This window comes from Pantherophis guttatus, chromosome 3 (assembly GCF_059756535.1).
Source record: "Pantherophis guttatus breed Tessera chromosome 3, ASM5975653v1, whole genome shotgun sequence".
Classification (NCBI taxonomy): domain Eukaryota; kingdom Metazoa; phylum Chordata; class Lepidosauria; order Squamata; family Colubridae; genus Pantherophis; species Pantherophis guttatus.
Window position 1 is genome coordinate 190,872,363 of NC_142065.1, and position 17,771 is coordinate 190,890,133.

Sequence of the window (17,771 nt, forward strand, 5' to 3'; positions counted from 1 at the left end):
GACTACCTGTAAAGTGTTTTATTTATTTATTTATTTATTTATTTATCTATCTATCTAGTTCTCATCTTACATGAAATTGACTTTGGGCAGAACTTATAAAAGTGTTCCTATTTGGACATTAGTGTGGTGGTATGGCTGTTTTGCCTGAAAGACAATCGATCTTGGATTTCAAAATGGAAACTATTGATTCTACATTTTCATTCAGTGCTTTTAGTAAACACTGTTTTATGCTAGTATATTTTAAAATAAAAGGTTTAAAAAGCATTCATTCACAATTTCTTGAGTATTTCAAGACGATGTCAGACTGAATCAGTTCCTACAATTTCAAAGGGAAATTAAGCCTTTGCTCTTAGTTGTATTTTGCATAAAAGAGCATTTGAGAATAATCTGTTCATGTTCTGCATGGTAGCTATTTCTTTGTTATGTTTAATTAATGTGAAAAAAATAAGATTTAATTGGGGATGGTTCTTGATTTAAAGCAAAGTTAATCAGTGGAATTAAAAATAGTCCTGACTTTTTTACATGCTACATAAAACTATTGAGTAGCAAATTACATCTTAACCAGTCATGTTCTATGAAATTCAGGTATCACATGTATCCCTAAAATTGGATTAATTAAAATGAAGTGTAAGTGTAATAAAGTGTGTGTGTGCGCGCACGCGCATGCACACACACACACACACACACACACTTCAATTCTTAAACCTCAATCCCTATATATAAAGATGGTGGTTGCATAGAAAGTGCACAAAAAAGAAACTCCAATGCAGTCACTTGCACATACTTGGCTACTAAAGCTCTGTACACTCTTGCTCTTTTCTATACCAATCACATGGTAATTATCTTGGATTTTCAGTGGTGGTATCTTAACTATCTTAACTGTTGGAGTACAATGAGTTTCAAGTTAAATGTCTATAGATTCTTACATTGTGTTATGTGATTGCTAAAATAATAATGTACATGGATGATCTTTCAATAAGTAAGAATAAATGAAACAATTCTGATTGCTATATTTTTTTAAATTGATCTTTATACTGTAGGAAGTTAGCACCCACCCCTCTCCTAGAAAAATGAAATATTCTAGGAAATATTAAAAAGGCAGAATATTATATTTTCCCTAAGGAGAAACAAGTTTCTAAAGACAAACTCAGAGCCTTAGCTCCCTGCTTCCCCTCCAGCAGATATTTTGGTGCCAACCTATTTACAAGACAAAGGCTGGGCCAGCTTATCTACAAAACAAAAGACATGGCCCTTAGGACGTGATAGGATTAGTCCTCACTCAAGATGCAAACCAGGACAAAGCCATTAAGCCATAATAGGAATTGCCCAAAGCCCCTTCATTACATCATCACCCAGCAAGCTTCAACCAGCCTGGGACTCAAGACAAACTACAAAGTTACCCCTGCATGGCCCCATGGGAGTCTGACAACCAATCAGAGTACATTTCTTACACAGGAACAAGAAGCTCCAAGTCGGGCCCCAAACGAGGGTATAAATCTCTCCCCCTCTCTCACCCATGTGCTCATTTTGCTCAGGATCTTAAACTATGTGGTCCTGTCCACCATTAAACCATCTTTCCAAATAGCCTCCATGTTTCCAGTGTCTTTCTCCCCACTTGGATCTGAACTCAGATGGACATTTCTTCCAACAATACCCAGAGGTTTAGGCAACTCCCTCAAGTCTCTTGGGCCTTTGCCTCCTGCTTTGCCTGTTCAAGTTTAACTAGCTTTAAAAAGCATTGTACTTTTCCTAAGTTCATACAATCATCAAGATCCCTGGGATGATGTAACCCACCATTTGAGAACCTTTTCCATTATGGGGAAAGCATGTTTTCTTACCCCCATGCACCAGAAAGTTTAAGCATTGTCAACCCAAAAGTAATCGGCAAAGTTAGAAAAGAATCATTGCTTCCAGAAATTGTTATACAAATCAAAACAATATCCCCTCTTGTTCTGTTGCAGACTATTCCATACTTTCCATTCTACTAATATGTATTTCCACAGCACTGGATTTGACTGATCTGTTTTTTTGTGAATGCAGGCAGCTGAATTCAGTTGTGTAAGTTAACAAATTAACTGTGGATCTAAGAATGTTATTGATGATTGTCTACTAAGGTTTTGTTTTATTTTTATGAAGATAAGTATTGTAAAATGAAAAATTAGCACATTTTTAAAAAGACTGGAAAATTCATACCACCAAAGTTTAATTCAAAGTAATATATTTCAGGGAGTAAACAAGCTTATACTGGGAATGCTAAATTTGGATATGGATGATACTGTTTACATTGTATCTTGGCCTAGGATTTATGTTGTGGCCTTCTGTCAGTCCCTCAGCTAAGAGCCTGATTTATGCAAGGCCACTCTGTTCTAATGTAAGAAATTTAACCTGTTTTCCCCATATTTCATTACGCTTTTGTTTGTAGTGGCTGTTCTTTGTCTGCAATCTGATTCTGTACTCTGTAGCTACCTGTCAAAAGGTCATTGAATGGGCTTAATTCTCATTGTAGCTCAAAGTTATTTAAAATAATATATGTTTGGAACTTATTCTTTCATGAAAGCTACAGGTTCACAACATAATTTTCATTTTATATCACCATGGAATTGTTAATATATCCAAGGACCAACAAGCTGTTACATCTACCAGTTGGATATGTGAACTTTTTTTTAAAGGCACACATTTTGGGGAGGTGGGTTGTTCCCCTGATTTGCATAAGAATTTTGGGTAAAAAGTAAATCCTAATTATGGCTTCCCCCAACCAATATACATAAATACATCTATGCACTGGCAATAATTTTGTCCAGTAAAAAATATTTATATTTAAGTCACAGCAGGGATATAGCTAAAACAAGCCATTTTCGTGTTAAATAGGAAGAAGTGGGAAGATACTTTCTCATGCCTGGCTAGTATTCTGAGGAATAAATGAAGACTGATGATGGCAATAGGATTTTTCTCTAGTGATGGTAGGGGTCCATGTTTGGAACCTCATAGATATTTACAACTGTTCTATTATAGAACAAACTATGAATGACATTTTATATTTAACAGACACTTTTTAAAAATGTAAAGATAGGTAGTTGACAAAGGAATAGGCTGATAATTATGGGATTTGAAGAAGGATCAATGAGACTAAAATCCTTTATTAGTATAAGTGGGATACTTTCTGCCAGTACAAGGAATGACTTCAAGAAATTGTTTCACTATGAGCACAAAAGGAAAGAATTAGACTCTTTTTCCATGTCTGCTAATGGCCCCTGATAATTATAAGGGCCCTTACACCTGTGATTACTATTTATTTTTCATATTTACAGATGAGAACTGAACTGCTAATAACTGATTAAGAAAGGTATTGCAGATAATTAAAGAACAAAAGAAGTCGAGAAGTATTCATGACACCTATAGGCAGCAGACACCAGACAGTCTATTCTGTCTTCCTGGCAGTAAATTTCAATGGACTCAGGTTCCTTTTGAGAAGACATAAATAAGGTTGGTAGTGTTAAATTGTGAATTTAAAATGATCAGATCCAAGAGGCATGACAATAACATCAGTTTTATAATAACAAACTAAAAAACCAAAACTGAATGAAATTGCAAGCCCAGAGGGAGATGGTAACTTAACTTTCATCCAAAGAAATGAGTCATCGATTCAGAAATATAACTCAGCACAACCAGTTCAGATTTCTAATGAGCCATTCAGCAATTCAAGCAAACATACATGGGAACCCACTTCTGTACTGTTATCCATATTTTCTCAGCACATACCTTGAAGCACCCCAAGCAGGGGTGCTACTTTGGGCTATTGTTAGGATGCTCTGTCTTCTCCAATTGCTCATCACTTTCCTCTACTGTACAGTATGGCCATTTTGGCTTTCACAGTAGAAAGGATCAGGCACAAAGTATCTGCCTATGTAATGCCTCACCGGTGCTTTGCAAAGTGTTGACAGGCATCCTGTAAAATCCTTATCTGCATGTGAGACTCGCATAGGAAACATGCTCCAGCCGGCAGGCAGCTCACATTAACTCCCCCATCAGCTGTTTTTAGTGAGACAGATGAATGTGGAAGAATACTGAGGAAATGAGGGAGAAAGTGGTAGAAAAGAATTACAGCAACAAAGAAGAAGCAGAAAAGAGAATGAGAAAGATAAATGAGGGAGACAGGTGAACCGAGTGTTAAGAGTGAGAAACAGATGGAGCAAGCAAGATGGAGCAAGAGAGGAGTAATCTGCAGATCACCCACACAGTGGGCCAGGATTTTCCAGTAAAGTGGCAGAGGAAACACCTTTCCTGCATTATTGGGAGACAGGACCCCCCTCCCCCACTATCAGGATCTGAGACGACTAAAGCCGAAGGTCCAGCCATGTGTCAAAACCTGTCCTCACAGTTCCAGTTACCCAGTTATCCAGTTATTCTTTCCAAGAGAAGAAAATCCATTAGTTGCTGCACTTTATGCAACAATGTCTTGTATTTGTAGTTTATATGTTGTTTGATGCTGTTTTAATTTTATATGCTGCTGTTTGATTTGGAAGCCATTAAACCTAAATGAAAAATTTATTGTGCTGCTCATCTGTCTCTTAGTGTGGCAGCCTAGAGTCTATCTATCAGGTCAAATATAGAGCAAAACAGAATAACAGAATTGGAAGGGACCTTGGAGGATACATTTTTGTGCTGCTCCATGAATAGAAGAAATTGATTAGGTTGTCCAGTTGTGTTTTGAATGTAGAATAATATAATAAGAGCGCAGATATATATTTACAAAAAACAGAAGTCATTTGCTTAAATACATATTTTAAAAAGGCAAGCTGCTCCTCCTTGACCAAGGAAACTATTAATATAATTGAAAACCAGTTATTATGGCTGATGTACAATTATTTTAGGAATCTTTCAGTAGTTCTTCATCTACTTTAAGTCTATCCATATGCTCCTCAAAAATTGAGATCTTGATTCTCTTTTCCAAAATTGTTTGTTTGTCCCGCTCCATCACTTATCAGGTATGTTTTATGAATACTGTACTTTTATTTGTGGAACAACAATTAATGAAGTCATTTTGCCTGTAGAGAGGATCTGTAATATGCACATAGCATTTTGGTTAAAACTATCAGGTTGTCAGCAATAAATTTCTAGCTTATAGTTCGAAGAATGTTCTGACTTCTGAATAGGTTAGTAAAATACGACCTCTAGTGGACAGTGGATGACAAGTATGCTAAATCTCATGAGAAGCTCCTTTTGTGGAACTCCTAGCAATCTCTCACCGAACCTCAGGTGAGAAAGGCTGGTGATCTAGGGAATGGTTGGGCCACCGGATAAAGAAGTATGCATCTTTACTACAGAGAGTTATATACTAGTAGAAGAGAATATTGTGGCTCAGGGTTGAACTGTGAAGTCCTTAATGCTGTATGAGCTTGATTGTTTCCTAATGTGAACTGATGATGTTACCTAGTTTGGTAATGAAACATCTGCAGGGAAATAACGAAGCTCGGAGAGCACCCAGGACCCCACATTTTATATTGAAATTTATGTTTTCAGGAAGAAACTGTAAGGAGTATTTTACTAATTAATATTTCTGAATGTGTGAGCCTATGGCCGTGATGGCGAACCTATGGCACGCTTGCCACAGGTGGCACGTGGAGCCATATTAGTGGGCATGCTAGCTCAGTTCTGGGGCACATGCACACGCCGGCCAGCTGATTTTCGGGCGTCCTGGGCCCACCAGAAGTAGGGAAACAGGCTGTTTCCTGCCTCTGGAGGGGCGGGGCGGGGTGGGGGGGAAGGCCCGTTTTTCTTCCTTACCTGGTTCCAGATCCTCTCTATTTATCTGGGAAGGGCAAAAACAGCCTTTCCCACTCCCTCGGAGGCCTGAAAAGCCCCATTTCCCAACTCCCAGTGGAACAGGAAGTGATGTTTTTTGCTGTCCCCAGCCTCCAGAGACTCCTAGAGAGGCTCTGGAGGCTGGGGACAGCAAAAAATGTCACTTCCTGTTCCACCGGGAGTTGGGAAATGGGCTGTTTCAGGCCTTTGGAGGGCCTTCGAGGGAGTGGGAAAGGCTGCTTTTGCCCTTCCCAGATAAATAAATAGAGAGGATCTGGAACCAGGTAAGAAAGAAAAACGGGCCTACCAGGCCATCATGTGCCAGGAGCGGGGGGTGAGTGGGTTGCGCGCACATGCATGTGGGCATGTGCATGCACGACCCTCCCCCGCCTCCCCCTCTCCTGGCATGCGATGGCAAAAAGGTTGACCATCACTGCCTATGGAATACCTTCTGCCAATGTTTTGAGAAAATAAATGAATTGACAATAAATCTTCCAGATCTTGCTGATAGAAATCCAACATTTCTTTCAAATTATATCTAAAAGTTTGCTCTTTTTTTTTTGAAACAGTAACTCAGAGTCTCTACTTGAAAGAACGGAGTATTTGTTCTGCTTCCTGCCCTACCTATTGTTTAAAACAAATATTGAGAAACAAAAAATGGAAGCCAACGTATTATAAAGCAAAATATCCAACTTCTGACAAAATGCCTCTGGCTTATGTATGTTCCATAGATATTTCTAAGCACATACATCATTTAAAAAATTTAAGCAAGGATTCACATTTGGGGAAAAATAACCAATACTGTATGGAGCAGCAGTGTATTGCTGATACCTGTTGATAGCCATTTGTGTGATGACATGAATGTAGTTTCTCAATGTTTGGAGGCTTTGGGAAGCTGGATGGAGCACAACAGTCTTCAGCCTAACCCACGCAAAACTGAGTGGCTTTGAGTACTTTGACTTTATGGTAATAAGGACTTTGTATTGCAAATCTTGGATGAAGTAACACTGTCTCAGACAGACTCAGGGTACAATCTGGGAGTCCTCCTGGACTAATGACTCCTGCTTAAAGAACAGATGGCAGCTCTGGCTAAGAAAGCCTTTGCACACCTTCAAGATTTGTGCATGTTGCACCAATTCTTGGACTGGGAGGTCCTGCTCATTGTTACTCGTACCTTGTGACTTTCCGTGTGGACTACTACAATGCTCTCTACACGGGACTGTCATTGAAGAGCTTTCAGAGGCTTCAACTGGTGCAGAATGCAATAGCACAGGTAACAATGCCAGTTGCATTGTCTTCCACTCATTTCACCCACTTAAATCCTTACCTCCAACTGGAGAAGAATGCAGTGGTGCAAGTGGTTAATAGTGCTGGTTATTGATGCGTGCGTACTGTACCATTGTTCCTTGAACTGCATTGGCTGCCAGTAGACTAGGTGTAGTTAAAGTTGTTGGTTGTTACCTGTAAAACTCTTCACGGCATGGGGCCAGGTTATTTAAAGGATTGTCTTTCTTTGGTTGTTTCTACCTATCGTATCCCAGTCCAGCAGGTCCCATCTGCTAAGGAATGTAGGGTGGGGGTGGGGCCCCCCAGAAGACAAGACTTTCTGCTATAGTGCCTGCCTCTGGTAAATTCTCCCTCCAGAGATAGGGTAGCCCCCAGTCCTCCTGGCCTTTTGCAAGGCCCTAAAGAGACAACTCTGTGCTTAGGCCTGGGGCCCCGAGTATGTGAGGGAACCTGCTTCCTGACTATGTGGATATTGTTCTTGGCTGCATAATTATAATTTTTGTATATGTATTTATCATTATCTGCTGCCTAGACACATAATGAAATAGATTTTTTAGGCCCAGTACTCTTCAACATATTCATCAATGATTTCGACGAGGGGATAGATGGGGAACTCATCAAATTTGCAGATGACACCAAGCTAGCAGGAATAGCCAACGGTCTGGAAGATAGGCTTAAGATACAGAAGGGTCTTGACAGACTTGAACATTGGGCGCTATCTAACGAAATGAAATTCAATGGTGAAAAAAGTAAGGTTCTACATTTAGGCAAGAAAAACAAAATGCACAGGTACAGTATATGGTATCTCGCTCAATAGTAGGGAGGTCAGAGGGACCTTGGAGTCCTAGTGGACAATCACTTAAATATGAGCCAGCAGCGTGCTGCAGCTGCCAAAAAAGCCAACACAGTTCTAGGCTGCATAAACAGGGATTGAATCAAGATCACGTGAAGTGTTAATACCACTTTATAATGCCTTGGTGAGGCCACACTTGGAATACTGCGTCCAATTTTGGTCACCACGATGTAAAGATGTTGAGACTCTAGAAAGAGTGCAGAGAAGAGCAACAAAGATGATTAGGGGATGGGAGTCTAAAACATATGAAGAACGATTGCTGGAACTGGTTATGTCTAGTCTTATGAAAAAAAGGATTAGGGGTGACATGATAGCATTGTACCGATATCTCAGGGGTTGCCACAAAGAAGAGGGAATCAAGCTATTCTCCAAAGCACCTGAGAGTAGGACAAGAAGCAATGGGTGGAAACTAATCAAGGAGAGAAGCAACTTAGAACTATGGAGAAATTTCCTGATAGAACAATTAATCAGTGGAACAAGTTGCCTCCAGAAGTTGTAAATGCTCCAACACTGGAACTTTTTAAGAAGAGATTAGATAACCATTTGTCTGAAGTTGTGTAGTCCTGCCTAAGCAGGGGGTTGGACTAGAAGACCTCCAAGGTCCCTTCCAACTCTGATATTCTATTCTAGATGGCATATACATTTTAAATGAGTAAACTCTCCTTCAGTCCAGTCCTATTTTTGAAAAATGACCTGGGACAGGCTGGGTAAAGGCTGGAGCAATTTTAAAACTAGCAAAAGCTGTACAGTTCACAATGCAATTTTTGCTGCTGCGTGCACAAATAAGTTGCACACGCAGTCAACCTACAACCATAATTGAGTTTGAAGTTACGGTCGTAAGTTGTGCCAGTTAAGCACAATCATGTGACAATCAATTTTATGTCTTTTTAGCAGCAGTTAAGAGAATGCAGTAGTCGTAGAGTGAATATGGCAGTTGTTAAGTGAATGCTTTAGTTATTGTGTGAATCCATTTTAGCCAATGAGCACATTTTGCTGGAAATAGTAATAATGCTGGTTCCCATAAAAAACCATTGTAAATTAGTCACAGAACCACAGGACACTGCAAATACCAGTAGCTGTAAATGCATGCTGGTTGCCAAGCACCCAAAACTTGATCACATGACCAGGAAGGTACAGACTTAAGACCTTGAACCTGGTCATAAGTACTTTTTTGGGAGAACACTGTAACTGACTGGTTGCTGATGAGGACTACCTACACAATCAGTAGGGTGATTGTGCTCCTTTGCATTGTTTATGCTGGCTGGCAAAGTCAGAGTTTTAGTTGATACAAATCATAAGCTCTGCTGTCCTGTTAGGAGTCCCTAATCGTAAATTATCCATTTTCTAATGAGATTATTTGATTGTTTAATATAATCGGGTAAATGTGTGGCTTAGTTCAAAGCCTTTTCATCTTTGAGATACACCTTGGTTGATACCTGTTCAATGCTGTCTTTTGCACCTATACATTATACACTTTTACCTCATTTAATATGGCTTATTTCTATTTTTTTTCTATTTCCTTTGGGTTATTTCATTCAGGATTCTGTAAACTTTTCCTTTATCCCTTCTGGTTAAGTGTTTATTAAATATACTAGGCAATATTCTATATACTAAATGTGTTTTTGTATTTTATTATTTCATTATTCTTTTGGTTTTAGAATATACCTCTATTCCTACTCCTCTAACATGCTAGGTGGAAAAGCTTTCAACCTAGGTGAAAAGCAAAACTTTCTGGTTACTTCATCACTGTGTTCATAAACACAGTGTACTATCATAGTATTTTTAAACTGATTATGAACATTACCTGACCATTAATGTGTGTTAACAGAGAAATTGAGACTAAAATTCAGATTTGTCCCAGTTGTGATTGTTGTTTCAACGGTGCATCTCTGCACTTTGTCTGCAACTATTTGTTACAAAGTAACCTAAGTATCATACTTGGAACATAACATCTTAATTGAGTTTTAATAACATATTCTGTGAATTAAAGTGATTATCCAAGCACACACCATCAAGGTCAACTTCTGAAGCAACTGCTTGAGGTTTCTGGATGGATGGCTTTATTCCTTTGAAGCGTTTTTGTCACACTAAGATGTCTTTTAAAGTACCCTTTTTATACACTCTAAACCCCATATTCTTGTATGTAGATATGGATGTTTATGGATACACCAATCCCTAGTATACTTTGTCTGACTAAGTCTCAGTCCCAAATCAATCTGGCTACCAGAGCCAAAAACAAGGCAGGTTCCCAGCAAGAAAATGGTGTCATTTACATGTCTCCCATATTCAACAAATGCAACAAATACCCCTTTTAAACTCAGTTGTTGAGGTTTAGATAGTGACTACCTCCTAAGTAATCAGGAGCAATGTTAAAAGGAATATTCACTATTAATCCCTCCAGCCAGTCAGTCCACCCATTTGAGACTGAGTGTATTTAGCTCTTTGGAATAGTGCGTGTGAATGACTGAAAAAGATATCCCCTCACTTGTTCGATATGGATAGTATATAGGAAGCATTTTTTTTTTCTCCCCTGGTTCTCCCCTCCCCATTTCACTTTGAAAATTCCAAATCCAGAAAAGAAAATGCAGCTTAGTTAATGTTTCCATTTACCTTATTGGCATATTCATTCAAACTTGCCACAAGTTTGCTGAAATCAGTTATCAGAATTCGTATGAAATACTGAGCCAAAATTAAATCATATTATGACTTAGTATTTTTATAAGCCAGAACACAAATAATCCTGGATAAGTTAATAGTTGTAATTTAACTCCTTTGCACATAACAAGCTTTCATCTAAAAGATCCTTGTTTATATCATTAAATTTAAAACAAATTTAGGTTATATGTTTTACATATAGATTACCTTCTTAAGAATCTGGCTTTTCCAGTCAAAAGCATCACATCACCGTAGTGCAAAAGCTAGGCAGTGGTTTTGCAGATCTACTGCCATTCCATGAACCTATGCTGGAATTCCTTATTCAGCCTCTTAATAACCATTGTTCAAGAAAGCTCACCAATGTTGTGATCCATGCACTACCGGTAAATATATACTTATACAAAATTATTCTCCTCCTTCCGCAGGACCTCATGCCAAAATTCACTTGTTTTAACTAATGAGGGATGTTTAGATTTGAACTATTAAATGAAACTAAGGTCAGCATGTAAAATATATATTTGAGACCAATGGCAATTAAGCAATTACCACAATAGTTCAAGAGACACATAGTTGCAATAGTTTTCCTGTCTCATTACGTCTACTAACCAGTTAATAAGCAGTGTTAAATGCACTGTTTGCTGCATCTGAACACTGATTATTTTCTATTATGGATGACCATATAAATGCAGATAAAACTGCTCCAAAAGCAATTAATTGTACTATATACAAGACAAAGTTCCATTGATTAATTTGCTATATAGAAATCATTCAGTTTTATATTTGTGTTATTCCAAAACTGATATTACAATATTGTAAACAGAAGATAGGTTTTAGCATATAAATTCAAATATATACTAAGTTCAAACCAGTTTTTATGGCAAACTGTCAAATACAATACAGACATTTCCAAGGTGACTGTACCATTTACAACAGAGTTGGTTAAACTCACAATAGTTTAAAAACTTATAGCAGAGCCATGGGCATCGTTAGAGACACTTGGGGAATTATGATAGTTTTTCCCCTTTTTCCAGACTGACAGAACCCTGGCAGATATTGGATCAAAATGCTAGAAAGTGATTTGTCTTTTTCCTGAATTGGAAAACTGAATTAGTTTGTAGTTTTATTTGTGCTTTAATGCTCACAGCCATGGTCAGTGATCAGGGTCACTTAGATTTAGCTGTAGAAACATTCATGCAAGTGAAAAGCATCTCAAATGTAGTACCTGTAATTTTAAATGTTCATGCTGAAGAGAACCATTTTCTATAATGATGTTCCTCTAGCAAACAGTGCATTTTAGCTCCACTAAATTGAGGCATAAACATTCTATCCATTGGCACTAATATAAAATGCATTTACACTTGGCAGCCCATTTCGCATCACCAAATTAGATATACAAATTCCACTTTGAAATTGACTTGGTGCATTTCAAAAATAGCTACCAAGACCACTAGGTTAGTAAAATAAATTAAAATTAAAGTATAGGAAGAGTCTAAGTAATAATGAGTAAAAGCTTCAATAATTTCTATATTTACTGCTGTAGTTTCTCCAAATCTAATTATATCCTATTTTCAGAATTATGGTCTTGCTTTCAAAATTCAAAAGAACAAAAACTTAATCTTAAATCAAAATTTCAGAAAGCTCCATACCTACACTCCAATTTAGTGCTATACATTTATTTTATTTTAGCCATGATTTAATGTTCTGCCAATTGAATCTAAAGTTTTTTCAATTTATCTTCCATGTTTTTGTACTTAAACTATCATTGTTGCTTAGACTTCTTCCCTGTTAGCTCCAGAGAACAGTAAAATCTACACAAAATTTTATTGCATTCATACAAGAGAGGGAACAACAAGGGTGAAATACAACAAATACTATGATGCAATTTTACATTTATTAAACTACAGTTCAAAGCACAAATTTACACATTCTAAATATACTAACATTGCTAACGAATTCACACTTGTTTCCCTTGATATTTCATATATCTGGGGAAAGACAACTTTACAAGACTTTCTAACAGAAATCCTTAGTATAAAAACTGTACTTGTATGTATGTAAACTGTTTAACAGAGAACCCAAGTGATGGGTTTCCATCTCAACTAAGTCATCCATTTTGTTGCATATTTTGTTTTAACTATTGAGGGATTAAATGATCTGACATTTCGGGATGTTTATTATGTAAGCTTTACTCCCCCAGTGAATTTAGTTGTAGCTGGTTTGCCTGGTCCCAATTGATTTCAAGTTTCAATAATTCATTCAAGATTGTTCCACTTTTCCTTCACTCTGGAATGTTGTGACCAGACAAGATTATAGACGAGCAACTGCAAGGCTAAATGTAGCATTAGTGCCTGTTTAAGCTGCAATAGAAAAGCCATCTTCAGAGCTCAGCTGAATGCAAGAAGGCACAAAGCAGAAATTCTTCATCAGTGTGTCAGAGATAAATCCAGCATCTTGCATCTCACACCTGAAGTGAAAATACATAGATTCAAGGAACAACATTGCAATACAGCAGGGTAAACATTCTTATTCAAAGAAATTTTGGAATATTCGAGTGATATTGTGTTCCAACTTTAAGATGGACGTTGTCTTACCTGAACGTCCCTTTTCTGGGCGCTGCGTACACTATCCATGCATGGGTTAATCCTTCAGTGCTTGGCAACAGCTGAGTGAAAACAAAAGGCTTTTGTTCCCCTTTCCGGCTCCCAAGCCACGCCTCTGGTCCCATGATCCCCCAGTCTGAACGAAGGCGCAGCAGGAAGGAATCCATACTATAGGTAACTTATAACTCAACTTTATTAACTCAAATCAGCTTAAGGAAAGAAGGTAAATTCAGCCATAACGGTGGCAGGCAGCCCTAACGGGCGGGATATGGATAGTGTACGCAGCGCCCAGAAAAGGGACGTTCAGGTAAGACAACGTCCATTTTCCTGTGCGCTGCTCCCACTATCCATGCATGGGATATACCCAAGCTTAAACTCCCTGGGTGGGGAGCTGACTGCCTCCAGAGTCCTCTTCTGTCAGTACTTTCTGCAGGACTTTGCGGCCAAAGGATGCCTCCGCCGAGTTGTACTCATCAATCTTGTAGTGGCGGATGAACGGTGTGAGGGACGACCACGTCGCCGCTCTGCAGATGTCCACGATCGAGGCTTGGGTGGACCAGGCCGCCGTGGTGGCTGCACTGCGCGTCGAGTGCGGTAGGATCTTGTCGGGAGTTGCTATGGCATTCAGGTCATATGCCAGGGCGATGCAGGCCTTGATCCATCTGCCGACTGTGGCTGCTGATATCTTCTGACCCATGGACTTCGGGTTGAAGGCAACCAGGAGTCCCTCTGTACGGCGGAAAGGAGCAGTCCGTCGGATGTAAGTACGGATGGCACGTCGCACATCTAGGGTATGCCACTTCTCCTCTCTGGGGTCACGAGGTGAAGGGCAGAAGTCCGGCAGTATGAGCTCCTGAGCTCGGTGGAACCATGAGTTGACCTTCGGGATAAATGCCGGATCCAGGCGCAGGGTCACCGCGGATTCGTGGAAAATGCACAAGTCTTTGCGGACTGACAGGGCTGCTAGCTCTGAGACCCTCCTTGCTGAGGTGATTGCCAGCAGGAAGGTCACCTTAAGCGATAGGTACTTCAGAGATGTTGAATCTAGGGGCTCGAAAGGGGGTCCGGTCAGTGCCCGCAACACTAGAGGTAGATCCCATGAGGGGTATCGGTGAACTGTGGGGGGTCGCAGGTTAGTGGCCCCATGCAGAAACCCCTTGATGCGCGGGTGTTGCGCGAGGGATTGGTATGGAGGGCACGCGATGATTGTTGACAACGCCGCTGTCTGTCTCCGTAGGGTTGCGGGGGCCAAACCCTTGTCTAGGCCGGCCTGTAGGAACCGCAGGATGTCCTGAATGGTGGCTGATGTGGGGTCGATGTGCTGTTGGGCGCTCCATCGACAGAACGCCTGCCATGACGACTCGTAGATGCGGGTCGTAGCTGGGCGTCTGGCCGCCTGGATAGTGGCAACCACCTCGTCTGGTAGGCTGTCCTTCTTCAAGATGACCCGTTCAAGTGCCAAACGGCTAATTGGAGCCACTGGGGCTCTGGGTGCGTGACTGCTCCTTGGCACAGGACGAGCTGCTGTGGAGGGATCAGCCATGGCTGTTCTACGGACAGTGCTACAAGATCGGCGAACCAGGGTCTCCGGGGCCAGTTCGGGGCTACCAGGAGTAGGTCGGCTTTTTCTGCCAGTAGCTTCCGAATGAGTCGCGGGAGCAGCGGGACTGGTGGGAATGCGTACAGGAGACCCTCGGGCCACCTGCAGCGCAGCGCATCGTGGTCCTCCGCTTGTGGTGTCGGGTAGCGTGACACGAAGCGGGGAAGCTGAGCGTTGGTCGGGGTTGCGAAGAGATCTACGACCGGGCTTCCGAAGCGTGAAGAGAGTTCTTGAAACAGGTGAGGGTGGAGCTGCCACTCCGCTTGATCTATTGTTTCGCGGCTGAGCCAGTCCGCCCTCACATTCGCTGCCCCGGAAATGTGATCTGCTCTGATCGAGAGCAGGTGTCTCTCTGCCCAGCTGAACAGCTCCACGGACTCCTTCATCAGGGTACGGGACTTCGTGCCCCCCTCCCTGTTGACGTGTGCCTTGGCCGAGATGTTGTCGGTCAGGATTAGGACGTGATGCCCCTGCACCGTCGTCTGGAAGCTGCGGAGTGCCAGTCTGATCGCTCGAAGCTCTAGGAGGTTGATGCTGCGTTGACGTTCTTCTTGCGACCACCGACCTTGTGTGACTAGGTTGTGGAGATGGGCTCCCCACCCCTGAAGGCTGGCGTCGGTGGTTAGTATCAGCCGGTCTGGCTCTAGGAAGCTGGAGCCCTTGAGGAGCGACGGTGACGTCCACCACCCGAGGGACCTGCGGACCTGTAGAGTGAGGCGAACCTCCCTTTTGGAGTTGGCCCTTCCCGTTCGCTGGAACGGAAGGAGGAACCACTGCAGGGGCCTCGAGTGTCTGCGTGCCCACGGTACGATGCCGAAGCAGGATACCATCTTCCCGAGGAGGGTTGAGAGGTGGCTCAGAGCAACTTTCCTCCTCGTCAGGCACTGCCGTGTTAGGGTTCGGATGCTTTGGACTCTGTCCGGTGATAAAAATACCTGCCCGCTGGCCGAATCTATCTGTGCCCCCAGGTGGAGAAGTCTGGTGGTGGGCATGAGCTGACTCTTTGCAAAGTTTATGGTGAAGCCGTGATCCTGGAATACCTTGATCACCATCTCCATGTCCTTGTAGGCTTGGTCGGGCGTGGACGACAGGACCAGAATGTCGTCCAGATAGCATAGCACCCGGATCGGGACGGCCCGGAGCTTGGCCGCCACCACCGCTACCAGCTTGGTAAAGGTGCGCGGGGCCGAGGAAAGTCCGAATGGCATCGCCCGATATTGGTAGTGACGGCCCGCGTACGTGAACCTCAAGTACTGCCGGTGAAGCGGGTGAATCGGCACGTGCAGATAAGCCTCCCGGAGGTCGACTGATTGAAGGAGGTCGCCCTGTCTCACTCCCGCAAGAATGGTCTTGAGGGAGTGCATCTTGAACCTGTGGTATTGTACCGACAGGTTCAGGCGCTTTAAATTCAGTATGCCCCTCCAGCCTCCGGAATTCTTGGGGACCAAGAAGAGGGTCGAGTAGAATCCTGAGCCCCGCTGGCTGTGCGGAACGGGCTCTATGGCCTCGACCTCCAGGAGGTGGGCGATCTCCTGCGACATCAGGTCCTGAAGCTCCGAGGATCGAGGGGTTGGACAACTGACAAACCGGTGGGGCGGCTGGCCGGAGAATTCGATGGACAGACCTAAAGAGGTCGTACGCCTTACCCAGGAGTCCGAGGTCGATCTGGCCCATTGTTGATGGAAGTGGATGAGCCGTCCCCCTATGGGCCCCGAGGGCCTGAAGTCATTTTCCCCTTCTGGCGGGCTTAGGGCCGGCCCCGCGGAAGTTGCGTTTGGGCTGTTGGTGTCTTCCTCGGTCTCGGAACTGTTGTCTGTCGTTGAATCTGTCTCCCCCTTGGTAATGGGAGCGGTGCGAGGAGGACCCCCTGGGTCCGGCGCCTGCACGAAAGGGCTGATGGAGCGGGTAAGGCGTGTACCTGCGTTCCTGGCGCCTGTAGGTTGAAGGGAGGATCTTCCTCTTGTCCTTCCCTTCAATGAGTAGGGGTTCCAGCGAGGCACCAAACAGATCTGGTGCTTTATATGAGGAAGCCGCCAACTTCCATTTGGCCTTGAAGTCGGCTTTCCAAGGTCGAAGCCAGAATAGCCTCCTCGCTGTAAGGGTCGAAGCCAGCGCCCTTGAGGCGAACTTGGCTGAATTCAGGGAGCTGTCGGCGGTGTATTCGGTAGCAGCTATTATCTTGTTTAGATCCTGATGCAGTCTAGTGTCCTCAGGTGGGAGCCTGTCTTGCAGGTGCCGAAGCCAGATAAGCGAGGCTCTGTTGAAGAAGGACGAGGCTGTCGCGGATCTGATTGCCCAGCCCACGGCCTGGTGCGCTTTGCGGAAGGCCCATTCCATCCTCTTTTCCTCCGCCTTGAGCGAGTCTAGAGGGTCGGTAGAGATCAGGGAGCTGGCAGCTAGGGTAGCCACTGGTTGGTCTACTGAGGGGAGCACCAGCAGATCTTCTAACTCTGGGGCTGAGCAGTAGAGTTTTTTATCGAGGTTGCTGGGTGTTGCCATGGAGGCCGGCTGCACCCAGGGGTTCTGAATCACCTCTGTAAATAGCTGCGGGCAAGGGATGTAGTCCTTCTGCGGCTTTGAGGACTTGAAGAGGGCGTCGTGAGGGCCCGCCGTTGAGGTGGAGGGCACTGCGATATCTCCTGGCACTCCAAGGTTGGTTGTAAGTCGTGCCTTGTGGAGGAGCGACTTGAAAAGGGCTGGGCGGAAAAGACCTGTAAAGGCCGGGGTGTCCGGCGCTAGTCCTTCGTCCTCCGATAGCTCCATCTCCTCTGGGCCCTCCTCTGCTTGGTCTGATTCGTCTGAAGAAGAGTCCCGACTTCGCTCTGGGAGGGGCTGGGGCTGAGGATGGACCGGCCGCGCCTGACTGGGTGCGGTTTGTATGGGCACCTGGGCCGCCTGCTGCATTGTTGCGGTGAAGAAGGATGATAGGGCCGCCGAGAACATGGCCTGGAAGTCCACTGGGGGTGGCAGGCCC

General features: G+C 43.1%; 1 protein-coding gene across 2 annotated transcripts in view; it reads right to left on the bottom strand.

Annotated features, from left to right (window-relative positions):
* Positions 1–11,342: 11,342 nt before the first annotated feature.
* The window catches only part of AZIN1 (antizyme inhibitor 1), a 38,293-nt gene continuing 31,864 nt past the window's right edge, over positions 11,343–17,771 (bottom strand). For both annotated transcript variants that reach the window (XM_034422141.3, XM_087890822.1), the window contains exon 12: positions 11,343–13,061. In XM_034422141.3, coding sequence (XP_034278032.1) covers positions 12,950–13,061 — 112 coding nt within the window. In that variant the 3' untranslated portion in view covers positions 11,343–12,949. The remainder of the gene's footprint in view (positions 13,062–17,771) is intronic.